The sequence below is a fragment of the Festucalex cinctus genome, chromosome 17 (genome assembly GCF_051991245.1).
Source record: "Festucalex cinctus isolate MCC-2025b chromosome 17, RoL_Fcin_1.0, whole genome shotgun sequence".
In the NCBI taxonomy this organism is placed as follows: domain Eukaryota; kingdom Metazoa; phylum Chordata; class Actinopteri; order Syngnathiformes; family Syngnathidae; genus Festucalex; species Festucalex cinctus.
The window spans coordinates 585,366-605,415 of NC_135427.1; the positions used below are offsets into that span (position 1 = coordinate 585,366).

At 39.8% G+C, this 20,050-nt stretch overlaps 2 protein-coding genes across 2 annotated transcripts; both read left to right on the top strand.

Annotated features, from left to right (window-relative positions):
• Window positions 1-404: 404 nt before the first annotated feature.
• On the top strand, window positions 405-10,016 carry tbc1d24 (TBC1 domain family, member 24). Its single transcript, XM_077503493.1, has 7 exons — window positions 405-588; window positions 3,277-4,356; window positions 5,763-5,921; window positions 6,159-6,222; window positions 6,312-6,407; window positions 7,231-7,477; window positions 8,828-10,016. The coding sequence occupies exons 2-7, from the start codon at window positions 3,371-3,373 to the stop codon at window positions 8,980-8,982; spliced, it is 1,707 nt and encodes a 568-aa protein (XP_077359619.1). The 5' UTR covers window positions 405-588; window positions 3,277-3,370; the 3' UTR covers window positions 8,983-10,016.
• A 3,370-nt stretch (window positions 10,017-13,386) lies between these two features.
• On the top strand, window positions 13,387-19,953 carry atp6v0cb (ATPase H+ transporting V0 subunit cb). The gene is made up of 3 exons (XM_077501862.1): window positions 13,387-13,767; window positions 17,208-17,391; window positions 18,941-19,953. Exons 1-3 carry the CDS (start codon window positions 13,695-13,697, stop codon window positions 19,143-19,145), a joined length of 462 nt encoding a protein of 153 aa, XP_077357988.1. The 5' UTR covers window positions 13,387-13,694; the 3' UTR covers window positions 19,146-19,953.
• The last annotated feature ends 97 nt before the right edge of the window (window positions 19,954-20,050 follow it).

Here is a 20,050-nt window from a genome sequence, read left to right on the forward strand (position 1 = left end):
AGCATATGAACAATGGTGCGTGGACATTTTATATCCACTGTAGCTATTTGACAAACATCTTTTCTTACAGATACTGTTATTGGATGTCTGGAAATATATACATTAATCTGGAGGTCTTGTCCAGATGTTCCTCTTCCAATTACAGTATTACAAAATGAATGACGTAATATACTTGTGTGACACAAGTTGTTGCAAGTAGCACGGAGGTTCTCCACAATTTAATCATCAGTAACAAGTGTCATGTGTTGGGCGGTTGTGTATTGGTGGTAGCTTTGACCACAGCACAAAGGAAGGTTTTGTTACCCTATTAGGGTGCTTCCTGTCCCACTGTCATCCGTTTAGACAGTGTGGGGGTAAACAAGGAGCCTGCCTATATATGACGTATTATGTGCGAGAAATACAGTACTTCTCGTACGTGTATGGTCTTGTGATTTTAGTCTCAACATAAAGAAAATATGTCTCCATCAAAACAATCCATTTGAGCGCTTGAGCTTGTCCAACTGCACTGAGCTGCTTTGGAGCAAATGCGCATGCGCGAGGCGACTTGCTGAATTCCGCTTGACGTCTCAAGACATCTCCCGCATCCAGGTAGGAGCAACGTCGTCATTTTTGCACCTTTAGTCTCCTTAAGAAGCATATCTGCTCCTTCATGACACCCGGGCTGAGATGTACACGCGTCGTTTTGTCGCCAAGTCGCAGTAAAAAGACGACTGCGCTGCAAAGATTCATGTGGAGTTAGGGGACGCGTATGCTAGCCGATGCTAAACCGTTAGCCGACACGTTTTTTAAGTTATTTGAATTCATACCTGAATGGTTATGTGCACGATTTGCATGTGTGACTCGTAGGTAGCTGTGCCTGTCATATTGTAGCAGCATGTGTCACAGAGGCAGCTGGCGGCTAGATCATGCTAACAGTGCTAACTTGGCAAGAATGAATGGAAGAGGTGATTTCTTTTAAATGCACCTTACCTAATTATTTGACGATCACGTTTAGATTTTATCGATTAAATTGTTTTTAAGTGTATTTTTGCAGCTGCACTCCAGAGTCACAGACGCTTATTTTGACTTTTTGATTTATACATGCTTCTTGTGAATATAATTTAACCTTCTGGCCAGAGAAAACGACAAAAATGTTAATTTGTTGGGCTAGACATAGAGAAGTACAAATTTGAATGTCAACTATTTTTTTTCTGCTGTACTGATTGGAAATTGATTTTTAACAATCTTTCGAATCGTCAGTTGTACTGTCAGCACCCTTATCTATTTTTTCCCCATTTTTTTTCAGTGCATCTTTTTTTATGATTGATTGTCTGAGGTTATTTTGCATTTCACTTAGTTGGACTATTACAAGTGAAATGTTTGTCAGCGTAAGAGTCAATGAATTTATCTCAAATGTTTGTATAGATAATAGGGCTGCACGATATTGGAAAAACATGCGATATGCGATATACTTGCTGAACATAGCGATATCGATATTATTGCGATATTTAACATGTACCTCAAGAAATTACATTTTTATTACCTAATGAAAGAAAAACATTTTTCATGGGGCAAAATAAGCAACCTTCATGTAATCTTAGTTAATTAATTGTAATTATGTCTTGATAATTTTCAACTATTGAATGGCGATGCACATTTTAGTTAGCATCTGACTGGTCAAATTCATATAAAAAGCATAAAATTCCATATAAAACTTATTGCGTGCCTTTGTGATATGCATATTACAAGGGCCAATATCGCGATATCGATATTTTTTTGATATATTGTGCAGCCCTAATAGATAAGTAGCAAGACTTAAAGTAAAACTACATGCATTCACTCATATTCCTGAGCATGAGTTACCCAATTACAATCTGCCAAGATTGACTGCACAGTTCGTTCACATTAGCACAAAGTCTCCCTTGCCTTCCTTTATGTACATTTGATGCGCTTTGTAGAAAGATCTTTTTGTGACATGGATCATGTGGAAAAGCAGCTACTGTATTTTAAGTGAATAAATTGCTAGACGATGTCTTCAATGAGTTAAACAAGGATCAAAGTCTGCAATTAACTATGAGTGAGAGCAAATTTCCTCAGTGTCTGGTTGTTGCGTAAAACCATGTGAGAGTGTTTACGACGACGTCTTTCTGAGCATGTTGCAACTGATCTTTGGACGTACTCTTTAGCTGTCCACGTGATGAGCACTAAACCAGCGTTAAAGGATCTTCTATGCGTTGAGCTCCTATTTGCCAAATGCCGTTCACGCTTCTGGAGATCCTTGCTTTAACTTAAGCTTGACCAATTAAGATGTTTCATAGACCGGCGTGTCCCGTGAGAACTCGCATTCCAGTTACATCACGGATTTACTTGATCTAATTTTCAGATATTTGTGGCTCTAAAAGTATGCATAGATTGGATTATGCTGTTTCATAGCAAACGTTTACTGTGACCAGCTGGCAGTGACAAGTGGGGAAAACAACTCCAATTAGTTTATTTGGTATGTGAGGATCTCGTCGCAATTTAATCACAAATTTATAGGGGTGTTAAAAAAAAAATCGATTCGGCGATATATCGCGATACTACATCGCGCGATTCTCGAATCGATTCAATAATCGGCAGAATTGATTTTTTTTTTTTTTTTTTTTTTTTTTTTTTTTTTTTTTTTTTTTTTTTTTTTTTTTTTAGGATTCACACCTTGAGCATGGAAGAATGTTATATGAACGGAACATTAAGCCTTAATATTTTATTTTAATGCTGTTCAAACATGAAACAGATTACAACCTCTATAAGACTGAAATTTCAGATAAATAAATAATACATTTTCATATAAATCTTACACTCTACAAGCTTACTGATTAGTATTTTCTAAATTTGAATGAAAAAAAATCGCAACAATCGACTTATAAATTCGTATCGGGATTAATCGGTATCGAATCGAATCGTGACCTGTGAATCGTGATACGAATCGAATCGTCAGGTACTAGGCAATTCACACCCCTACAAATTTACTTATTCTATTATTCTTTTGTACGAATAGCAACAGGTGGTTATCATGTTTCTCGGTTGCCACCGAAACATTGCTAAGCATGGTGGCCCACCACGCCTAAAAGCACTGGGGGAAACCCAGCCTTTTAATCTTATCTTCTGCCTTCTAGGGGAAGACAAAGGTAGTTTTTGTCATAAATAGATAATTTCAGGACAAATTAAGTGAAACTGAATGATGATGATGTGTCTGCCTATCTGTCGTTGGCTCTCAAAATGTCTGCTAATTTTCCTTTTCCCCCATTTTCTTTGCAGTGACAGTCATGGGGCTCTCCACAGAATAGGCCAGTGATCAGCTGTACGGAGGAGTTTAATAATACCCTCAACGAGCACCACTCGGTTTCACACCATGTCTGAAGAAGACTATGGCACCTTTGTGGACTCGACCCAGATGGGCGATCTGGCCAAGAGCAGCGGGCCCACCAAGGTGGACTGCAAGGACCTGAAAGAGTTTAAGCAGCTGGCTCGTCAGGGTTACTGGGCCAAAAATCACAAACTTCGGGCGCAAGTGTACCAGCAGTTGATCAAAAGCATCCCCTGCCGCACGGTCACGCCGGACGCGGAAGTCTATCGAGACCTGATGGGAAGCGCGTCCGCGAAGAAGCCGTCCTCCAACATCCCGCTGCCGGACTTTGTGGACGGGAACCCCGTGCCGCGCTACTGCCTGAACGCCGACGCAGTTGGCTCCGCCCATCGCGTCATCAGTTGCGTGGCCGGTCAGTTCCCCGACATTTCCCACTGCCCGTCCCTCCCGGCCGTCACCTCTTTGCTGCTGCACTTTAGCGCCGACGAGGCTCAGTGTTTCGAGCACGTGAGCCGCATGCTCGCCTGCAACGAGCCAGGGAAGCGGCTCCTGGACCAGACCTTTCTGGCCTACGAGTCAGGCTGCATGACCTTCGGGGACCTGGCCAACAAGTACTGCGCACCGGCGCATAAACTGATCGTGGCCACGGCCCAGGATGTTCTGGAGGTCTACTCGGACTGGCAGCGTTGGGTGCTCGGCGACTTGCCCTTCAGCCACATAGTCCGCGTCCTAGATGTCTACCTGGTGGAGGGCTACAAGATTCTGTACCGCGTGGCCATAGCGTTACTCAAGTTCTACCGGAAACACAAGGCGGGAGCCGCGGCTGGGCTGGCCGACCAGCAGCAGGATTCCGGCAAAGTCAGGTCGGACATTCAGGCTTTCGTCAAAGGGATCGCTGCGGTGGTCACGCCTGATAAGCTGCTGGAGAAGGCCTTCTCCATCCGACTGCTGAGCCGCAAGGAGATCACCTTGCTGCAGCTCACCAATGAGAAGTCCCTGCAACAAAAGGGCATCACTGTCAAGCAGAAGAGGTTAGAACAGACATATTTGGTCAGGAACAAACACAGTAACGACTCAGACCCACCCGCAATGGGGAGAGAGGAAATCTAAATATTTTAATTAGAGCTGGGTATCGATTGTGATGTCCTCCATCGATTTTGATTCACAAGCGTTTTTCGATTCAGTTTTTTCAAATTCTATTCACTTCATTTCAATCCAATATTAACTCATTCACTCCCAGGACATTTTCGCTGCTTTACTGGATTTGGACTGATTTTGCAAGGTCCATAGAATATTGTGTCCTATTGCTATAAAAACATGGAATCTACCAAAAGAAAGATTAGAGCCTCTTCTTTCATCAGGAAAAAAAGTATGTTTCTATCTGTTTCCATTTTGCATCAATTAGCATTAGAATATGGCTAAGTTTCATCATTATTCACAAATCTGTTTAAAACAGTGGGGGAAAGAGCTTTTTGATCTCTTATACTCTGCTGCCACCAGCTGCCCGTTGTTGTAATAACTACCATTACATCAAGCATTCTCTTCAGTTCAGAGGCTGAATCAAAGCCAAAACGTATAAATACATCTTTGGGAGCAGGGTAATATTTAAAATAGAACGTATTTATACGTTTTTGGGAGTAAATGAGTTTAATTATGGAACATCACTTCTTAAATGTCAAGGACAGGATGAAAAATATTGTTGTATTGTATTAGTTTTACTTTTTAGTTTGTTCTTATATTCCTGTCATTCACATTAACATTGTTTCTTCTTTTTTTGGTTTTTGCTACGTTCTCCCATCAATTTTTCCATCTGCTCTTCACTCGCTTCTACTTTTGGGTCAGATCGAGGTGGGTTCTCACCGCTCTTCTACCACCTCCATTCATTGTTTTCCCTTTCTCATATGTCTTCTTTTACTCTTGGTTACATTTCATACCACAATTGTAGATGACAATATTTAGACAAAACAAACCTACGTCTACAGGAAGTGAAATTGGAAGAAAATATGTATTTAATTCCCTCTTGGCAGCTACAACAAATCAAATCAACTCTGTTTTGTTGTCGTACATTTTTGTCCATATTAGTGGAGGGCTTCCTGCCATTGTTGAGCCAAGGCACATAATTTAGTACATAAGAAAAATCTCATGGATCACTTACCAAAGCTAAATATCACCAGAAAGTATATTTACAGGAACATTTATGATAGTCTTCTCTCAATTTAGTCACAAATGTAAATACTCGTGAAATCTGAGCCCATTTCATTATTTTGTCTGTATATATTGCTGGCATGCAAGATGAATAAATAACAATAATAATAATTTAATTTAATTTAACAATACTTTATTTTTATTTATTTTAATTAATTAATTTAATCCTTTTCAAAATCACGCCTTTCGTCGCTATTCAATCCCTTCCTGTGTTTTTTTTTTTTTTTTCCAGAAGGAACGTGCAGCTGGCGCTTAACCCGGACACGTTCTCCTCGGAGATTGTCAGCGCGAAGGAGATGCGAGAAATCTGGTCGTGGATCCCCGAGCGCTTCGCCTTATGCCAACCGCAGCTCCTCTTCACCACCTCCACACATGGCTGCAGCCTCAACCGGTACATTTCAGTTTTGGACTTGTTTTTATTGGAAAATAGATGTCTGGACTTCAAAATAAGTCAATTAAAAGAAGGTAAATTAAGTTAAAAAAATGTAGTCAAGTACATTTTAGATTTTATTTATTTTTTTGTTTTACTTTGTTTCTATTTTAGGAGCATGTGTGCATTTATATAATTGGTATTTTGTGTTGAATGTAAATTGGCTCTTTGCAGCAAGTTAACTGTATGCCTCCCCAGATTTTACGAGCATTGTGAAGGCTACGAACCCACGCTGCTCCTCATCCGAACCACAGGCGGAGATGTAAGGCAGCAAATTTAAAAACTAATGTTAAATAGAGATGCTGAAGGATGCATAATAGTGAATTATCCCAATGCTCTTTTGGGGCGCAGGTATGCGGAGCCTTCCTGTCTACTGACTGGGAAGAACGCAAGAGGGGAGGCAACAAGCTGAGCTTCTTTGGCACTGGGGAGTGCTTCGTTTTCAGGGTTAGTTGATTTTCTTTTTCCTGGTTTTATGTATGTGTACTAATTCGCAAGCTATCTTTTATTTTATTTTGTACTGCATAGTGGATATTTTGACATGGTAAAAAAAAATCTGGCAACAATGAGTATTTTGTGGCTTACATTGTGGTCATTGCTTTTCCACCAATCTAATGTCTGAGGCTTTGTGAGCAAGTGCTGCGCTTTCTCATTATAGCCAGCAGAGGGTGCTGTCCACTCTGGTTTCACGTTCTTGAGTTCAGCGTCAGTTTGCATAAAAAGGCTCTACAGTATTTGCAAAGTCATGTTGAACAAAAAACTAATCTAACCAGTCTGCGTGTGGTGCATTGGAGAGTTTCCTGGACTATAAATAGAAATGAGATTATGTCTCAGATGTGCCCCCTGTGGGAATTATTTACTCGCCACAGCTTTGAGTTGTCAAAGCTCCGCACATCATCAAACACGCTCATCTTACTACGCGACGCGTGTCCAAGCACGACAAGATCTGGATCGTCTGTAACCCGATAAGGTTGTATTTCTTCGGGTCGTCACGTGACACCGTAGCAAGAGGCTGGACTGATGTCAGGAATTGGCGGTTTAAAGGTAGCTTGAAGCAACTTGTGCAGCTCGCTGCGGTTAATTTATCTTCTCTAGCTGTATTTATTTTGCCATTTTAGTTTTTAATTAAAAACAAACAAACTGGATTTTTTTTTGTTCAAAGCACATCCTCATTGACAATATGGCAGGGAGGAAGTCGTTGAGAATGCAGTACTGTTCCTAATAAAGTGTCTGGTGAATCCCTGACCGAATCCGAATTGTTTGTCGCCAGCTTAAACCAGAGATGGAGCGCTATGAGTGGGTGGTCATCCGTCACCCCGAGTTAGCCTCCGCCGTTAAGAATCAGGGTCACGGGGACGCCGATCCCTCCGAGGGCCAAAACTCTGACAGCAATAGTTTGCAGCAGCCCGAGAAGCCGCTTGGCGAGCTGTCGCCCTTCCTGTCCGCCCGCCACTTCAACCTCAACTCAAGGAACACTTCCATGTTCATGGCTGGGAACTTTGACTCCATCATTGTAGGTGAGTGACCGAAAGGACAGTCTTTAATGCCGTGATTCCGAACCACTGTGGGAAATGATCCCATTTCACTTAATTGGTCTGAAAACTATTTACTATGAATAATGTCTTTTTATCTATCTATTTTAGTGACATAAAGAGACAGGCAGAACAATTTAATGCTTTTCCACTAGATGGCAAAAGGAACAATTAACATGTGTTGCTATACCATCGTCCCAGATTTAGCTACCAAAACAGATAAAAATGGTCTAATTAAATTTAAAAGATCCAAAATCTAGTCTTAGAAAATGCAATAGTAGTCTTAGTCTAAGTATAGTGTAACCAAGACTGATGTGAGTAGGTCTTAGACTATTTTAAAAGTAATCTGTAAGTCAAGATAAATTTACAACAGTAGTTTAAATTGAAGATGTTTAAATCTATACAAAGTGTAAGAGTAATCTGAGTAGTTTTAAGTCATGTCGAAGTCCAAGATTTCTAAAAGTAATCGAGTTAAATCCAAGATTTATCTAAATCCAAGAGTAAAAAAACATCCCCAAATTCCAAAACCTTGGAATTAGACTTGATCTAGTCCAAGACTGATCCAATTCCGAGATTTATCTAAGTAGGACTCAGACTAGTCTAAGTCTAAGACCTCTAAAAGTGATATATGATCTATGTTAAATCCAAGAAATCTTGCCTAAGTCCAACACTAGTCAAAGTGACAGTCCAAGTCTTGTCTAAAATACAAGACTATACTCACGATAGTCTTAATTCCAAGACCAAGTAAAATAATTGTAAATAAGTCAAGTCTAAATTTAAGTATAGTATAGTAACATATGATTGTTGTAAGTCTAAAAGTTAGCTAAATCCAAGACTATTGTAAGTCAAAGTCCAGTGTAAATCCAAGGCTAAGTCTTAAGTAGATCTCAGACCTGTCTAAATCCACGACTAAATCTAATTTAATGTAATAAAATGTAAGTCTACAATTGCAGTAGTCCAAAATTATAGTATTCTAAATCATAAGGCTTAATTAAATCCAAGTCTAGTCTAAATCCAAGGCTAAGTAAGAGTAATCTAATTTGGTGTCAGACCAGTCTAAATCCAAGACTAAATCTAATTTAATGTAATAAAATTAAGTTTACAATTGCAGTAGTCTAAGACTAAGTCCAAAATTATAGCATTCTAAATCAAAGGCTTAACTAAATCCAAGTCTAGTCTAAATCCGAGGCCGTTACAGTAAGTGAGCCCAGATTTTGAGTAAGTAAATAGCACATACTGTATACCAAGTTTTTGTGGCATTTTTGTTTGTGTGGAGCCGTGTGATGATTTTGATTTGCATTGCCAATCAACACCAACTCTGCGTTGTCTTCTCAGGTGGCGGCGAAGGCAACGCTCTCTACATCGACTCGGAGCTCAACCACGGGCGCACCGGCTGCTGCACAACATTCGACAACCCGCCACTGTGCGCCGAGAGCTTCCAGGTGTCCCTGCTGGAATCGTGGGGCTTCCAGGACGCCATGGCCACATAAGGTCACGCCCACCTCATACAAGCATTAAGCACGTATTCGACACTGCTCACAAAAAAAGTTTGGCATACTCGGCTTTCGGGTGAAAATTCAGGAGGAACGCCACTATGATTTGAAGTGAACTTGATTTGACCTAACTTTTGAATGCACGTCCACCAATTCAGTACTTTTTTGCACATTTTGCTGTTCTCGAACAAAGAGCTGAATGGAAAACTTAACAACAAACGTCCTTCAGTTTGGATTTGGAGGTTTAGACGCAGGTTACAACAGAGATAGGGACTGGAGGAGTCACAGAAAGGCATAAAAATATATACGTCCTTAGGTGGAAACATTTAACTTCAACCGTCCTTCAAAAATAAATAAAATAAATTAATCCATGATTGTATTTGTTAACCTCATTTTCATCGTGTGTAAAATGTGATATCTCTCTTTTTTTGTCTATTTTTGTACGTAGCTAGTTTAAAAACGTGTACGTTTTCATGTGGTGTCATCTGTTGTGTGTTGGTATGCATGTTGACCTGAAGCAGTTACATTTGTAAATCAGAATGTCTAGTTTTTTTTCCTGAAATATGTACAGCCATTAACCGTTTTTAAATGTCTAGTAAACAGGATTCAAATGTCATAAAAGTGGATTTGCTCAGTCAGCTAAAGTTGTGTTCATGTGTACGTGAGAGCTCTGACTGAATCAATGTGATCTGTGCTTGTATCGGTGGTGAATTTCAGTGTTGCCATTTTTGCACCATGTTTATGCCAAAGCTGCCGCGTGAGTGGCAGCTAAGCTAGCCAATTTTGCTCTTCTTTTTGTTTTGTTTTCTTATGAACGTCAGAATTGTGATTATTTGGGTAAAAAGCAATGTTTATTATCTCCTGCTTACCATTTGGGTTTTCCGTCCTTGTGTAAATGGTTGCAAGGGTCAAGAATAGTGGCCTGTTGATTAAATGCTCTCACACTTATGCAACCTTTTGGTACTTGTGTGGTTAAATGTCTAATAAAAAAAAAGTCACAGGTGTTATACATGTGATAATGCAGCACTCAATCGGCTGTCTTGATGTCTTGTTTATTTATTTTTTTCTTCACTCAAGTATGCCAGATGCCTTTTAATGTCATCTGACCTTGAATGTAAACCTTTAATCCCTATCTCCTTGTGGTCCCGCCCCCCTCCCACTAACGACTCATTCTCTCGGTTGCTACTACAATTTTATTTCTCAGATGCTCTTTGTTGTTATTTTCAGGTCAATTCCTATCAAACTTATTAATGTTTACAAATTGTGTTAATGCACAATGAAAATAGATGTGCGCATGTGAGGGAAAGAATTTACTCACCTCTATTTTCTGTTGTCTTTGGGGAAGTTTCTGACTGAACTGCATAACTGGAAATTTTTACACAACATCCACAACTATTTGTAGTATACAGTTTAACTCTAGTGAATTTGTATTCAGTAATGATGACATTTCATTCGTAGTTTTAAAATTATCTACATCCTTGACAATTTGAAGATTTACACTGCACTTTAACGATGGCTAAAAATCTGCCCTGAAACAAAAATCAATTAAAATGTATTGCACCAAAAAAAAAAAAAAAAAAAAAAAAAAAAAGTGTAACTGAACTGTACTGGGTTGGGGGGACGTATCACTTAATTCAGTGATACTTTTGTGCACCACTAGAGGGAGCCCATGAACTACTGAGATAAACAAATTTAAAGGGATACTTAACTTATTTACTTAGGCCATTATAGCAATAAAAAGTTAATATTTTTGATATTTTGTCTATAATTAATTTGATACTTTCATTATTTTTCATATACAATTAGTACCTTTAAAAACACATTTTGTAACTTGCTGTCGACTGAAAATGACATCACAAGGGCTCAGTTAACCAATCACAGCTCAGCTTGTGAATGTCACATGACCAAAACTAGAAAACAGGTCATGTAACATTCAGAAGCTGAGCTGTGTTTGGTTACCTGAGCCCTTGTGATGTCATTTTCAGTCGAGAGCAAGTTGCAAAATGTTTTTAAAGGTACTAATTGTACATGAAAAATAATGAAAATATCACATTTATTATAGGCAAAATATTCATGTTTGACTGCCAAAAATGGCAAAATAAGTAAAGTATCCCTTTAAATATTCTAATCGAATAAAAATGTATAATATTAGGCATGTATTACTAAAGATTTAGCATCCACCTCAATGTTCTTATTACCATTTCAGGCTCCAGACTTTTTTAACCACAGTTGAAACTATCCATTGTTTTAGTACACACAATATATGTTAAATCATCCATATTGTAACTCATCATAATTAAAACAGCCATTTCATTTGCGCCGGGTGTGGCATCCTGTGAGATGCAATATCGGGGATGGCAAAGTGTCGTAGTAATTCCCTCTTTACGATAAGTGCCGTTGACTCCAGCTTGCCAAGGCTGCTCTCTTCATTGAGGATCCTGCTAATCACACACATGCGCTTCTATATTTAGCCTGCTGCTTTGGGTGTTGGTCTGGCGTACCTCTTGGCGACCATGCTTTGCAGCCCCTGCAATAAGATGCTTATGTCTAAACCCTATACTGAGACGGGCTTCTTTTCCCACCAGACCCCCCCTCCCCTCCCCTTACAAGTCAACAAGGGATTTAAGAAGTAGACTTAAGGAGATGATCCAAAATAATGTTTCTTCCTGTCATGTGAGAGAGAGAGGGGGTGGGGGGATATGTTGCATTTAGTGTAGCACTGTGACCTCATCATGCCCTTGTGAGAATTTGTCACATTTCCCCTTTACAGAGGCTCTCAATATACTACAAATGCCAGACTGTCAGTCCGTAGCTGATTATTATACCATAACATTAGGACCAAAAATGTCATCTTGTAGGATATATAGAAGGCCTTTTGCTGCTAAATGGCATCACGTGTGACGGGACTTTGCTGACATCAAGGGGGAGGGGGTGCTTGTCTAGTGCTGACTGGGCTGCAGAGGAGGAAAGAGGCACAAGTCAGTTCTGACGCACACACTAGTTCCACATCCCCTCTCTGAGCTTGGAGGAGAGGGGAATTCTCAGCAAACACCCCCCACCCCGCCCCCTTCTCATCCACTCCAACATGTACGCTGCCTCAAATTCTCTCACTCTTGTGCCCCACGTTGCAGCATGTCACAGCTCACTGCAAAGCACCCGCTGCTGCACTGGAATGTGTGTGAACACGTGCAATAGAGTGACACAGATATTCTCCCATTCAGCTCAGTCAGTCATACAGAATATGTCAACAGTTTGTAATGTGTTTTTTGATCAAATGTCAAGAAATTACCAGTTTGTTTTTCAATTCATCGGTCTGCTCCCTCTGGTGTGCCCGCCTTGGCCACCAGGGGCAATATAATGCAGTCATACTGATACAAACCATAAGAGTCACCACTATTTTCAGTGGCTCAATAAGATGCAATAAAATTTGTTTTCATGGAGGATACTCGTGATTATTCTGACATTACATGTCTACATAATGTTGCTCCACTGTATGTGTTTAATTATCTGTTAAAATACTGTGCCTGTGTGTTAGCATTAAACTAGCAGGGCATTCCTGAGGCAGAGTCATTTGGTTGTTTAAAATATTTTAGTTTGACAGTGAACTTCAACTGGGAGTGGATTTAAACACTTTTTTGAAGAAGACTAAAAAGAATTGCTTACAAAATGCCAAACTGCTGCTTATGAGGTAAGTTGAGTTGAGTTTGCGGTATCTCAAGTTGGTGCTCGTAAGTCAAAGCAAAAAAACATCCAAATGGCAGCTCGTATCTAGAAAAATAAGTTGGGAAACATGTATCTCATGGCAGCGCTGAATTTGATACTATGTTTTTATATGACACACCTGGCAATGAATTTAATCCTGCATAAAATAGCCTATATTATTTATAAGTGTATTTGTCTTTTTTTCATGTTATGAGAACTAACATTTCCATTGTGTTAATAAATATTATACTATTAAAAAGCGTTAATCCTGCATGACATACTGGTCGTTTGTTTGCTTTTTATGTGTTTAGAACCACTGCATAATTTCATCGCATGATTAGCTTCCAAAATGTATACTAATCAAGGCTTTAAATCCTGCATAACATACTTTTAATGATTGTTTTCGATTCGTTATGTGCTTATAAGACTGAAAACTGCGAATGTAATTGAATTCATATCCTGTTAACGGGTTATGCCAATAAAGATGTTCAATTAAATCCCTGAATCCTGCTACTGCCTCCAAACGGTCAACGCACGTCACAGGAAGCCTGCAGCGGACTGTACCAAATGAACTCCGACATAGGGGTGACCTTCAAAAAATGAGCCACGATAATTGTCATTTGATTCCCACTACAATAGCGGGTCAATTGAGTTAATATTTAAAAGCTGTTTTTAGTCATTTCTGTAAAAGATTACGTTACTAACATATGTTGGTTTAACATAAGTAGCTGTGTCGATAGCTTCGAGGTTGGTCAGGTGATATTTTCCGCTTCGCCATTTTGTGCCTCTGCGCCGGGTATTTATCCCAAGAGTCGTGACTGAGTCGCAACACAACCAACTGCTAGTTTAGGTAGACGCTTCTTTCCCCCCTTCGTCATCCGCCTCCTCCAGCCCCAGCTTGTGGGCCTTCGCCTGGGTTTCCCTTTTTCACTCGACGTCGTCACATCCTTCATTTTCTGGTTTTATTTTTCTTTTTTTTTATATATATATATATCTTGTCTGGAACAATGTCGGCCGAAAGTCCCGAATACTCCCCGTTCTTCGCAGTGATGGGTGCCTCTGCGGCGATGGTGTTCAGCGGTAACTACCACTCAAGCTTTTCTTTGAATTCTATTTTTTTTATTATTATTTTGTCAACAAAATGGCGACGTGTGTGTTTTTAAATGTCATTTTATGCCAACAGCGTCCGGTAAGTCGAAATGACAACCACGTTATTGGTCTTTAGGTTGGCTCTCAAATGTTGTTGGTTGCCGAATTCGTCTTATAAAAGCAGTTAATTGCTTTCGGTTTAGTCGCGTCGTGACTAAATGTTTTTATCGCATAATTGCACGCTCCAACACGACAGGCATTTAAGCTAACGGTGCTAAAGCTAACAGATGACGTCCGCCAAGTTAGCCTCGTGTTAGACTGATATTTACTTAAAATAAATGAATTGTCATAGTAGCAATATTCACACTCGTTAATAATACGCTACCGCCAACGAAGTCGAGCTCTTAAATTGCTTCACGAATGTTACACGGACTTACCACAAGTTCCACGTGGAATGTCAGAATAATGATTTAAAATAAGTTGTGCCATTTATGACATTTCAATTGCAGTTGACGTTATGACTTTCTCCATATAAGAGTAAACTATTATTGCAGCATTTGCTGCAGCACATTTTTTTAAATTAAGTTCATTATGCATAGTTTTTGGTCTATATCAATATAGCTAATACTTTTAATTAAAAAAAAAAATAAAATAAAATAAATAGTCTGCTTATAAAGTCTCTGTCTGACTGGATTCAATTTAAAACAGAGCCCACTTCTTCAAAATGATTAAAAACTGTTACCCAACTCATCTCCTACCTACTGTAAAAACTGGCATTTCTTTTGCAAAACTTTGGGAAGTCGGTTCAGAGGGGTAACTTCCTTATTGCTCAAAGGAATGACACCAAGTCACATGACAATCACATGATTGGCCATCTGACTGGTCTTGTGAAATCTTGGCATACCTTAACACTACGTCTGTTCAATTTGTAAAATGTGACCTAAATAAAGATGGACACTTGAATATTTAGGCTTAACTTACTGGAGCCTTAGGCCAACTCATCATGTATGTCAGTTCGGTCCCTCCCCTTTTTTAAATATTATTGACACAACTCAAGGCTGCATAGTCTTCCTTAGGAATTATTGTTGAATGTCAAGGTAGTTTCAGACCTCAAAACAAAAAGTAAAATGGCAGGTAGATAAAAGGTATAAGTAGTGTAGATGAGTGACAGCTGGGGAATTAGAATCCTGGGAGCTGTTGGGGCGAGGGGTTTGAGCACCCTTGGAGAAGGAAGTGGAAGTATTAAAGTGAATATAGGTGTTTTTAAGAATTCAGGCTTCCGAAGTTGATGTTGCATTGACGTTAGCTTGTGTTTCAGCTGGGCTCCAGTGGCTTCAGTCAACACAATGTGAGCTTTTTGGATTTTGACATTTATTTAGCTGGAATAAGCTCTTTTTTTTTTTTTCTGATATTGGGAGCACTCACCATTCTTGCTCTAAGGTCACTCAAGTACTCTTCAGTAGCAATGAGCATTTAATATTTGGCTTTTTGGCACTAGTAATGTAGTGATATATGCTTGATAGTGTACATGTTCGATTCCCACTGCCGGTTTCAAAATGGATGAATTAAAAATGGGCGGGTAGTGTCAGGAAGGGCATAAGGCATAAAAACTGTGTCATTCAAATCATGTGAATGTCTTCTTGTTTGGACCTTTGATGGGACAAACTGAAAGTGGCAACAACATTTGTTTGTTTATGATTTGATAAAATTAAAAAGTAAATTGTGAATTAATCTTTTTGCAATGTGTTTAAAATGTCTTTAAAGTCAAGGTCTTTAAAATGCTATGAAATGAAAAAGGAAGGATGAAATCTACAAGCAGATGGAATAAGTGTTGCCGTGCCCCTGCCACTTAAATAATTGGTGCCCATTTAAATTTGCGAGCAAAAACAGGGATGATCATAAAACATCGCCATGCATCTAACATGTACGCCATCATGAACCCACGTTACATAAACAACTGTATTAAGTTGTATCACTAGTTAAATTCTCACACACAAACAAGCCACCTTCATATGATGCCAATCAACAGTAGTAGTTAGCATACTAGCCTAAATAACATGATAGCACAAACTGACGTGACATGACACTTGGGCCAACATATGTTTAATAGCGCTTTACTGGCTAATACAGTTTGCGTTACTTGTATTTTTTTGAAATGATGAATCCTATGCAGTTTTTCCTTCTTGCATATTTTATAAAGCACTATTTGACAGTATATTCTTCAGCTAGCTCTCTTCTTGTGACGCATGGCTACAGCGTGACTCATATTGTAAATGTTGCACCCTCATCATTACACAGCCTGCACATCGTTGTATAAAAGCAAGATGATTTTTACTACTGATCCCAACATTGGCCAGTGTTCCCTAGTCTCCCTCGCCTGCCGAACAGTCTAATCGAAAACGCCTGAGCAATTTTGCTCTGACATCACAAGACGTCATAGGAGCTTCCCATTGAAGCGAATCATCGGTGAGGAGGAAAAAATGTAAAAGCTCTTAGCCTGTTCTGAGAGGATTAGGATTAAAATCTCGGTTTTGTAGGTAAACACCACAGCAGCTGCAGGAACTACCACACGTGACACATTTCATAGTCTGAAATGAGTGTGCTTATGTTATGTGTGAGGACTCCGTCATTACCTGTCAGGCTCCACTGGCGATGACGCGCCCAGAAATAATGGAGTTGACACCGGATAATCTTACAGGCGCTAATTTATTACCTTGTCGGGTGATAAATGATAGTTGAGCACAGTAGACCCTTTTCTATTGGTTATTAATTGATTAATCAGACACAAATTGATTGAGCATTTTTAAACAGAAATATCTGGCAGTTTTATTGTTGGCCCGCAGTGCTCAGTGCTGTGCCTTCTCAACAATGATTTAACCTCATTTTGACCACATCTGATGTGTTATACAACTTGCCGGATGTGGTCGACCGCTGTGTGCACACTTAAGTGATTGGACCGCGTTTACATCCATTTCCCAGAAAGCCTCGCGGCTCATCTTGGCGTGGCCGTCTCCCTGCTAGCTCTCAACACGTTGCCCCAAGAAACGAGTTAACCGAGAGCATCGCAAAGATGTCTCTTGAGGCCTTTCAGATGCTCTTAAGGGTTCTGTAGAGAGCTCTGGACACTTCTCAATGTCTAAGCAATGTAATGTTAAGCTCACAATGTTGTCAAACCTCACCTACTAACCAGCTGTTTTTGGTTACGCATTTTGAAACTACATATTGTTCTTTTCTCACACATGTACACGTCTGGTATTTTCTGTGTGAATTAAACTGAAGCATGTTTGAATGGAAGCGAATGTCAGCATGTTGGACTTTTAGGAGGAACTGAAAGCGACATGACATTTATTTCACATCTGTCTTTATTCGTGCGTGACGCGTCTAGTCTGTGCAAATCTTAACCGCTTTCCTTTCGTACTGTCCCGCGGCAGCCTTGGGAGCGGCCTACGGCACGGCCAAGAGCGGCACGGGCATCGCCGCCATGTCGGTGATGAGGCCGGAGCTCATCATGAAGTCCATCATCCCCGTGGTCATGGCGGGGATCATCGCCATCTATGGCCTGGTTGTAGCCGTGCTGATTGCCAACAGCATTACAGAGAGGGTCAGCCTCTACAAGTGAGTTTGCATCCACCACACTCCTACAAAATGTCAGAACCCGATAACTGATTTTCTCTGAAATTACATGATAGAGAATGGCAATTTAGCTTATGATTTTTCCATGTTTTTATGAAACATTTTAAATAGAAGGCAATAAAATAAAAAATCTAGTGGAAAAAAAAATCCATTCAAATTATCTGCTAGTTTTCAATGACTTGTAACGAAAATAAACAAAGTGCTTCAAGTACCATTCAAGAATGACTATTTAGCCATTAAAAGTGCAAATAAGTTAACTGTTTTAGATTGAAACCTCTTAAAAATAGCTTTTTGCTTATTTCACATTAGGTTTCACGTGAATAACATTTCGAGAGATTAAAGCTTCCTAACGTCTCTTACATATATAGATGTGATGTTTAAAGTACTGGGCTTTGTACTGTTTTTGTTTTTCTCTCTTTTAATCCCTGTGATTTCCATGCAACCATACATTTTGTTGCAACTTAATGCTGAGGCTGCACACTTCACACTGTGTGGTGGAATGGTAGAAAAAGTTGGACACGGTTGAGGCCTCTGGCAGAGGATTGCGGTTGATGTAAAAATGCTACCACAAAGTCGGAGCGTTACTGCAATTCCATTAACCTTCATCCATACAGTGGTAATAGAGCGTCTGTGGTGAAGTCACTCCTTGTCATACAAAAACTTACGAACTCCCTTGGAGATCTCTTGGTTTCAAGCATTATGCTTTTGAAAAAATTGTAACATTTAGCATCATAAATGATATTTAAAATGGAATCTTAAGAATAGATATATATATACAAATTCTCTGTTGTCACTTTTTATCAGGCTAAGCATTTCTAAATTGTTCTCTTTGCAAGTTTGAGTTGTGTTTTTCTGTGTAAACGACTCATGCCAGTGGTTTTCCTTTTCACATGCCTTCAAATTAAAACCTCTGCTTTAACAGGAAGTGAGAAAATAAAATGTCAAGATGATATCAAACATAGCTAATAAAACTTGTTCGTTACCACCCACGAAGATAATTAAACTATCTTAACGTCAAAGTTAAACTCACCAATAGCTAGTCAAACATTAACCAAGTCTCAAGTTATTCATTTCTTTAAGAAGACAGTGATGTCATAGACCACACGGAAACTGTTTGAGGACCTTTTAAAAACTGTTTGTAAATGTGAGTACAGATACTGCAAAGTGGCTTGTGTGCAAATATATGTTGTAATACAAGTAATGACTTGACGAGACTTGCCTGAAATTTTGTGGGGTACTGACTTTAGGGCGACTGTGGCGACATGTTTTTAGTAACTGGAGAAAAAAAGTAGGAAGCAGTCCTGTTGTGTTGATCATTCGAAATCTGCTTTCATACAAATAATGAAATGGATAATCGATTAAAAAAATATTTGATAGCTACAGCCCTACTTTTTCCTTTTTTTTTTTTTTTTTTTGTCAGAAACTGAGGACTTCAAACTTAAAGAAAAACACTTGAGACTAATCGCGCACATTTAATCCGCCGACGTTTTTCGCCATGTGCTGACCACGACTTTCTGTCTCCGTGTCCAAGGAGCTTCCTCCACCTGGGGGCCGGCCTAAGCGTGGGCCTGAGCGGGCTGGCGGCCGGCTTCGCCATCGGGATAGTGGGCGACGCGGGCGTGCGGGGCACGGCTCAGCAGCCGCGGCTTTTCGTGGGCATGATCCTCATCTTGATTTTCGCCGAGGTCTTGGGGCTCTACGGCCTCATCGTCGCCCTCATTCTGTCCACGAAATAAACGCCGCCCAGCCGCTGCACATCTCCACTACAAGATCTGTCCTACGTGTCGCTGCTGGAGGAGTGTAAATCGTGTGAGTGTGTGCGTTGGGTGGGAGGTCCGTTTGTAAAAAATTTCTCCAACACAAAGTGTAAAGAGATTATATCAAAAAAGAAAGAATTGAAATGGCTCCATGATACGGTCTCGTCTCAACAAATGTGTACAAATTTGATAGTCGACTTGTAAATGCGCAATGTAGTAATTTGTCTGTCTTGTGTGTGTGTGTGCGCGTGCGTGTTCCAAAACAATTGTATGATGAAGAGTCCTCCCCCCCGTCACTTATTTGGGGCCTGGAGTTGTGGTCTTTAAAGAGCTGACCAAAGGGCGGCACAGTTTTTTTTTTTTTTTTTTTTTTTTCCTCTCCTGCGGGATTGCATTAATCTTGAGGATCGATTTGTAAAATGGACTTTTTTTTTTCTTCTTCCTCTCCTCTGATTTTTATTTATAAGAATTTGTCCATTAAAAATGTTGAAATGCATCAACTTCCCAGGATATATATTTACATATATACAGACATATAGATAGGTTTAATGCACTGTGGGTTAATTGTGCTAAGTGGTTGGAATTCTTCTGGATGTAATTGTCGGTTTCATCATTTACGATTTGCCCGGAGCGTGTTGCTGTCGGGCCGGGAGTTGTCGTGTGTAGCTGTACTCGATTCATGACCGCAAAACATTCTCAGTGTTTTTTCCTGTAGTACTGCTGTTTGCATTAAAGGTGTGTGCGTGTGCCCATTGTCGGGTCTCCAAAACGCTGCCCGTCGCCCCCATCTGTGGCTGTACCTCATCTTTTCCCTCACATTCCAGCTGTTTAACTCATGGAATTTTTTTTTTTTTGTTTTTTTTTTTTTGTTAAATTTTGTTACT

What these genes read in the sequence shown, in the direction of transcription:
- tbc1d24 (XM_077503493.1), top strand. Translation starts at nt 3,371, where the DNA reads ATGTCTGAAGAAGACTATGGCACCTTTGTGGACTCGACCCAGATGGGC. An exon ending in TCCGAACCACAGGCGGAGAT is followed by an intron (nt 6,223 to 6,311) that starts GTAAGGCAGCAA and finishes TTTGGGGCGCAG; the next exon opens with GTATGCGGAGCCTTCCTGTC. An exon ending in GGGAGTGCTTCGTTTTCAGG is followed by an intron (nt 6,408 to 7,230) that starts GTTAGTTGATTT and finishes GTTTGTCGCCAG; the next exon opens with CTTAAACCAGAGATGGAGCG.
- atp6v0cb (XM_077501862.1), top strand. Translation starts at nt 13,695, where the DNA reads ATGTCGGCCGAAAGTCCCGAATACTCCCCGTTCTTCGCAGTGATGGGT. An exon ending in TGCGGCGATGGTGTTCAGCG is followed by an intron (nt 13,768 to 17,207) that starts GTAACTACCACT and finishes GTCCCGCGGCAG; the next exon opens with CCTTGGGAGCGGCCTACGGC. An exon ending in GAGAGGGTCAGCCTCTACAA is followed by an intron (nt 17,392 to 18,940) that starts GTGAGTTTGCAT and finishes TCCGTGTCCAAG; the next exon opens with GAGCTTCCTCCACCTGGGGG.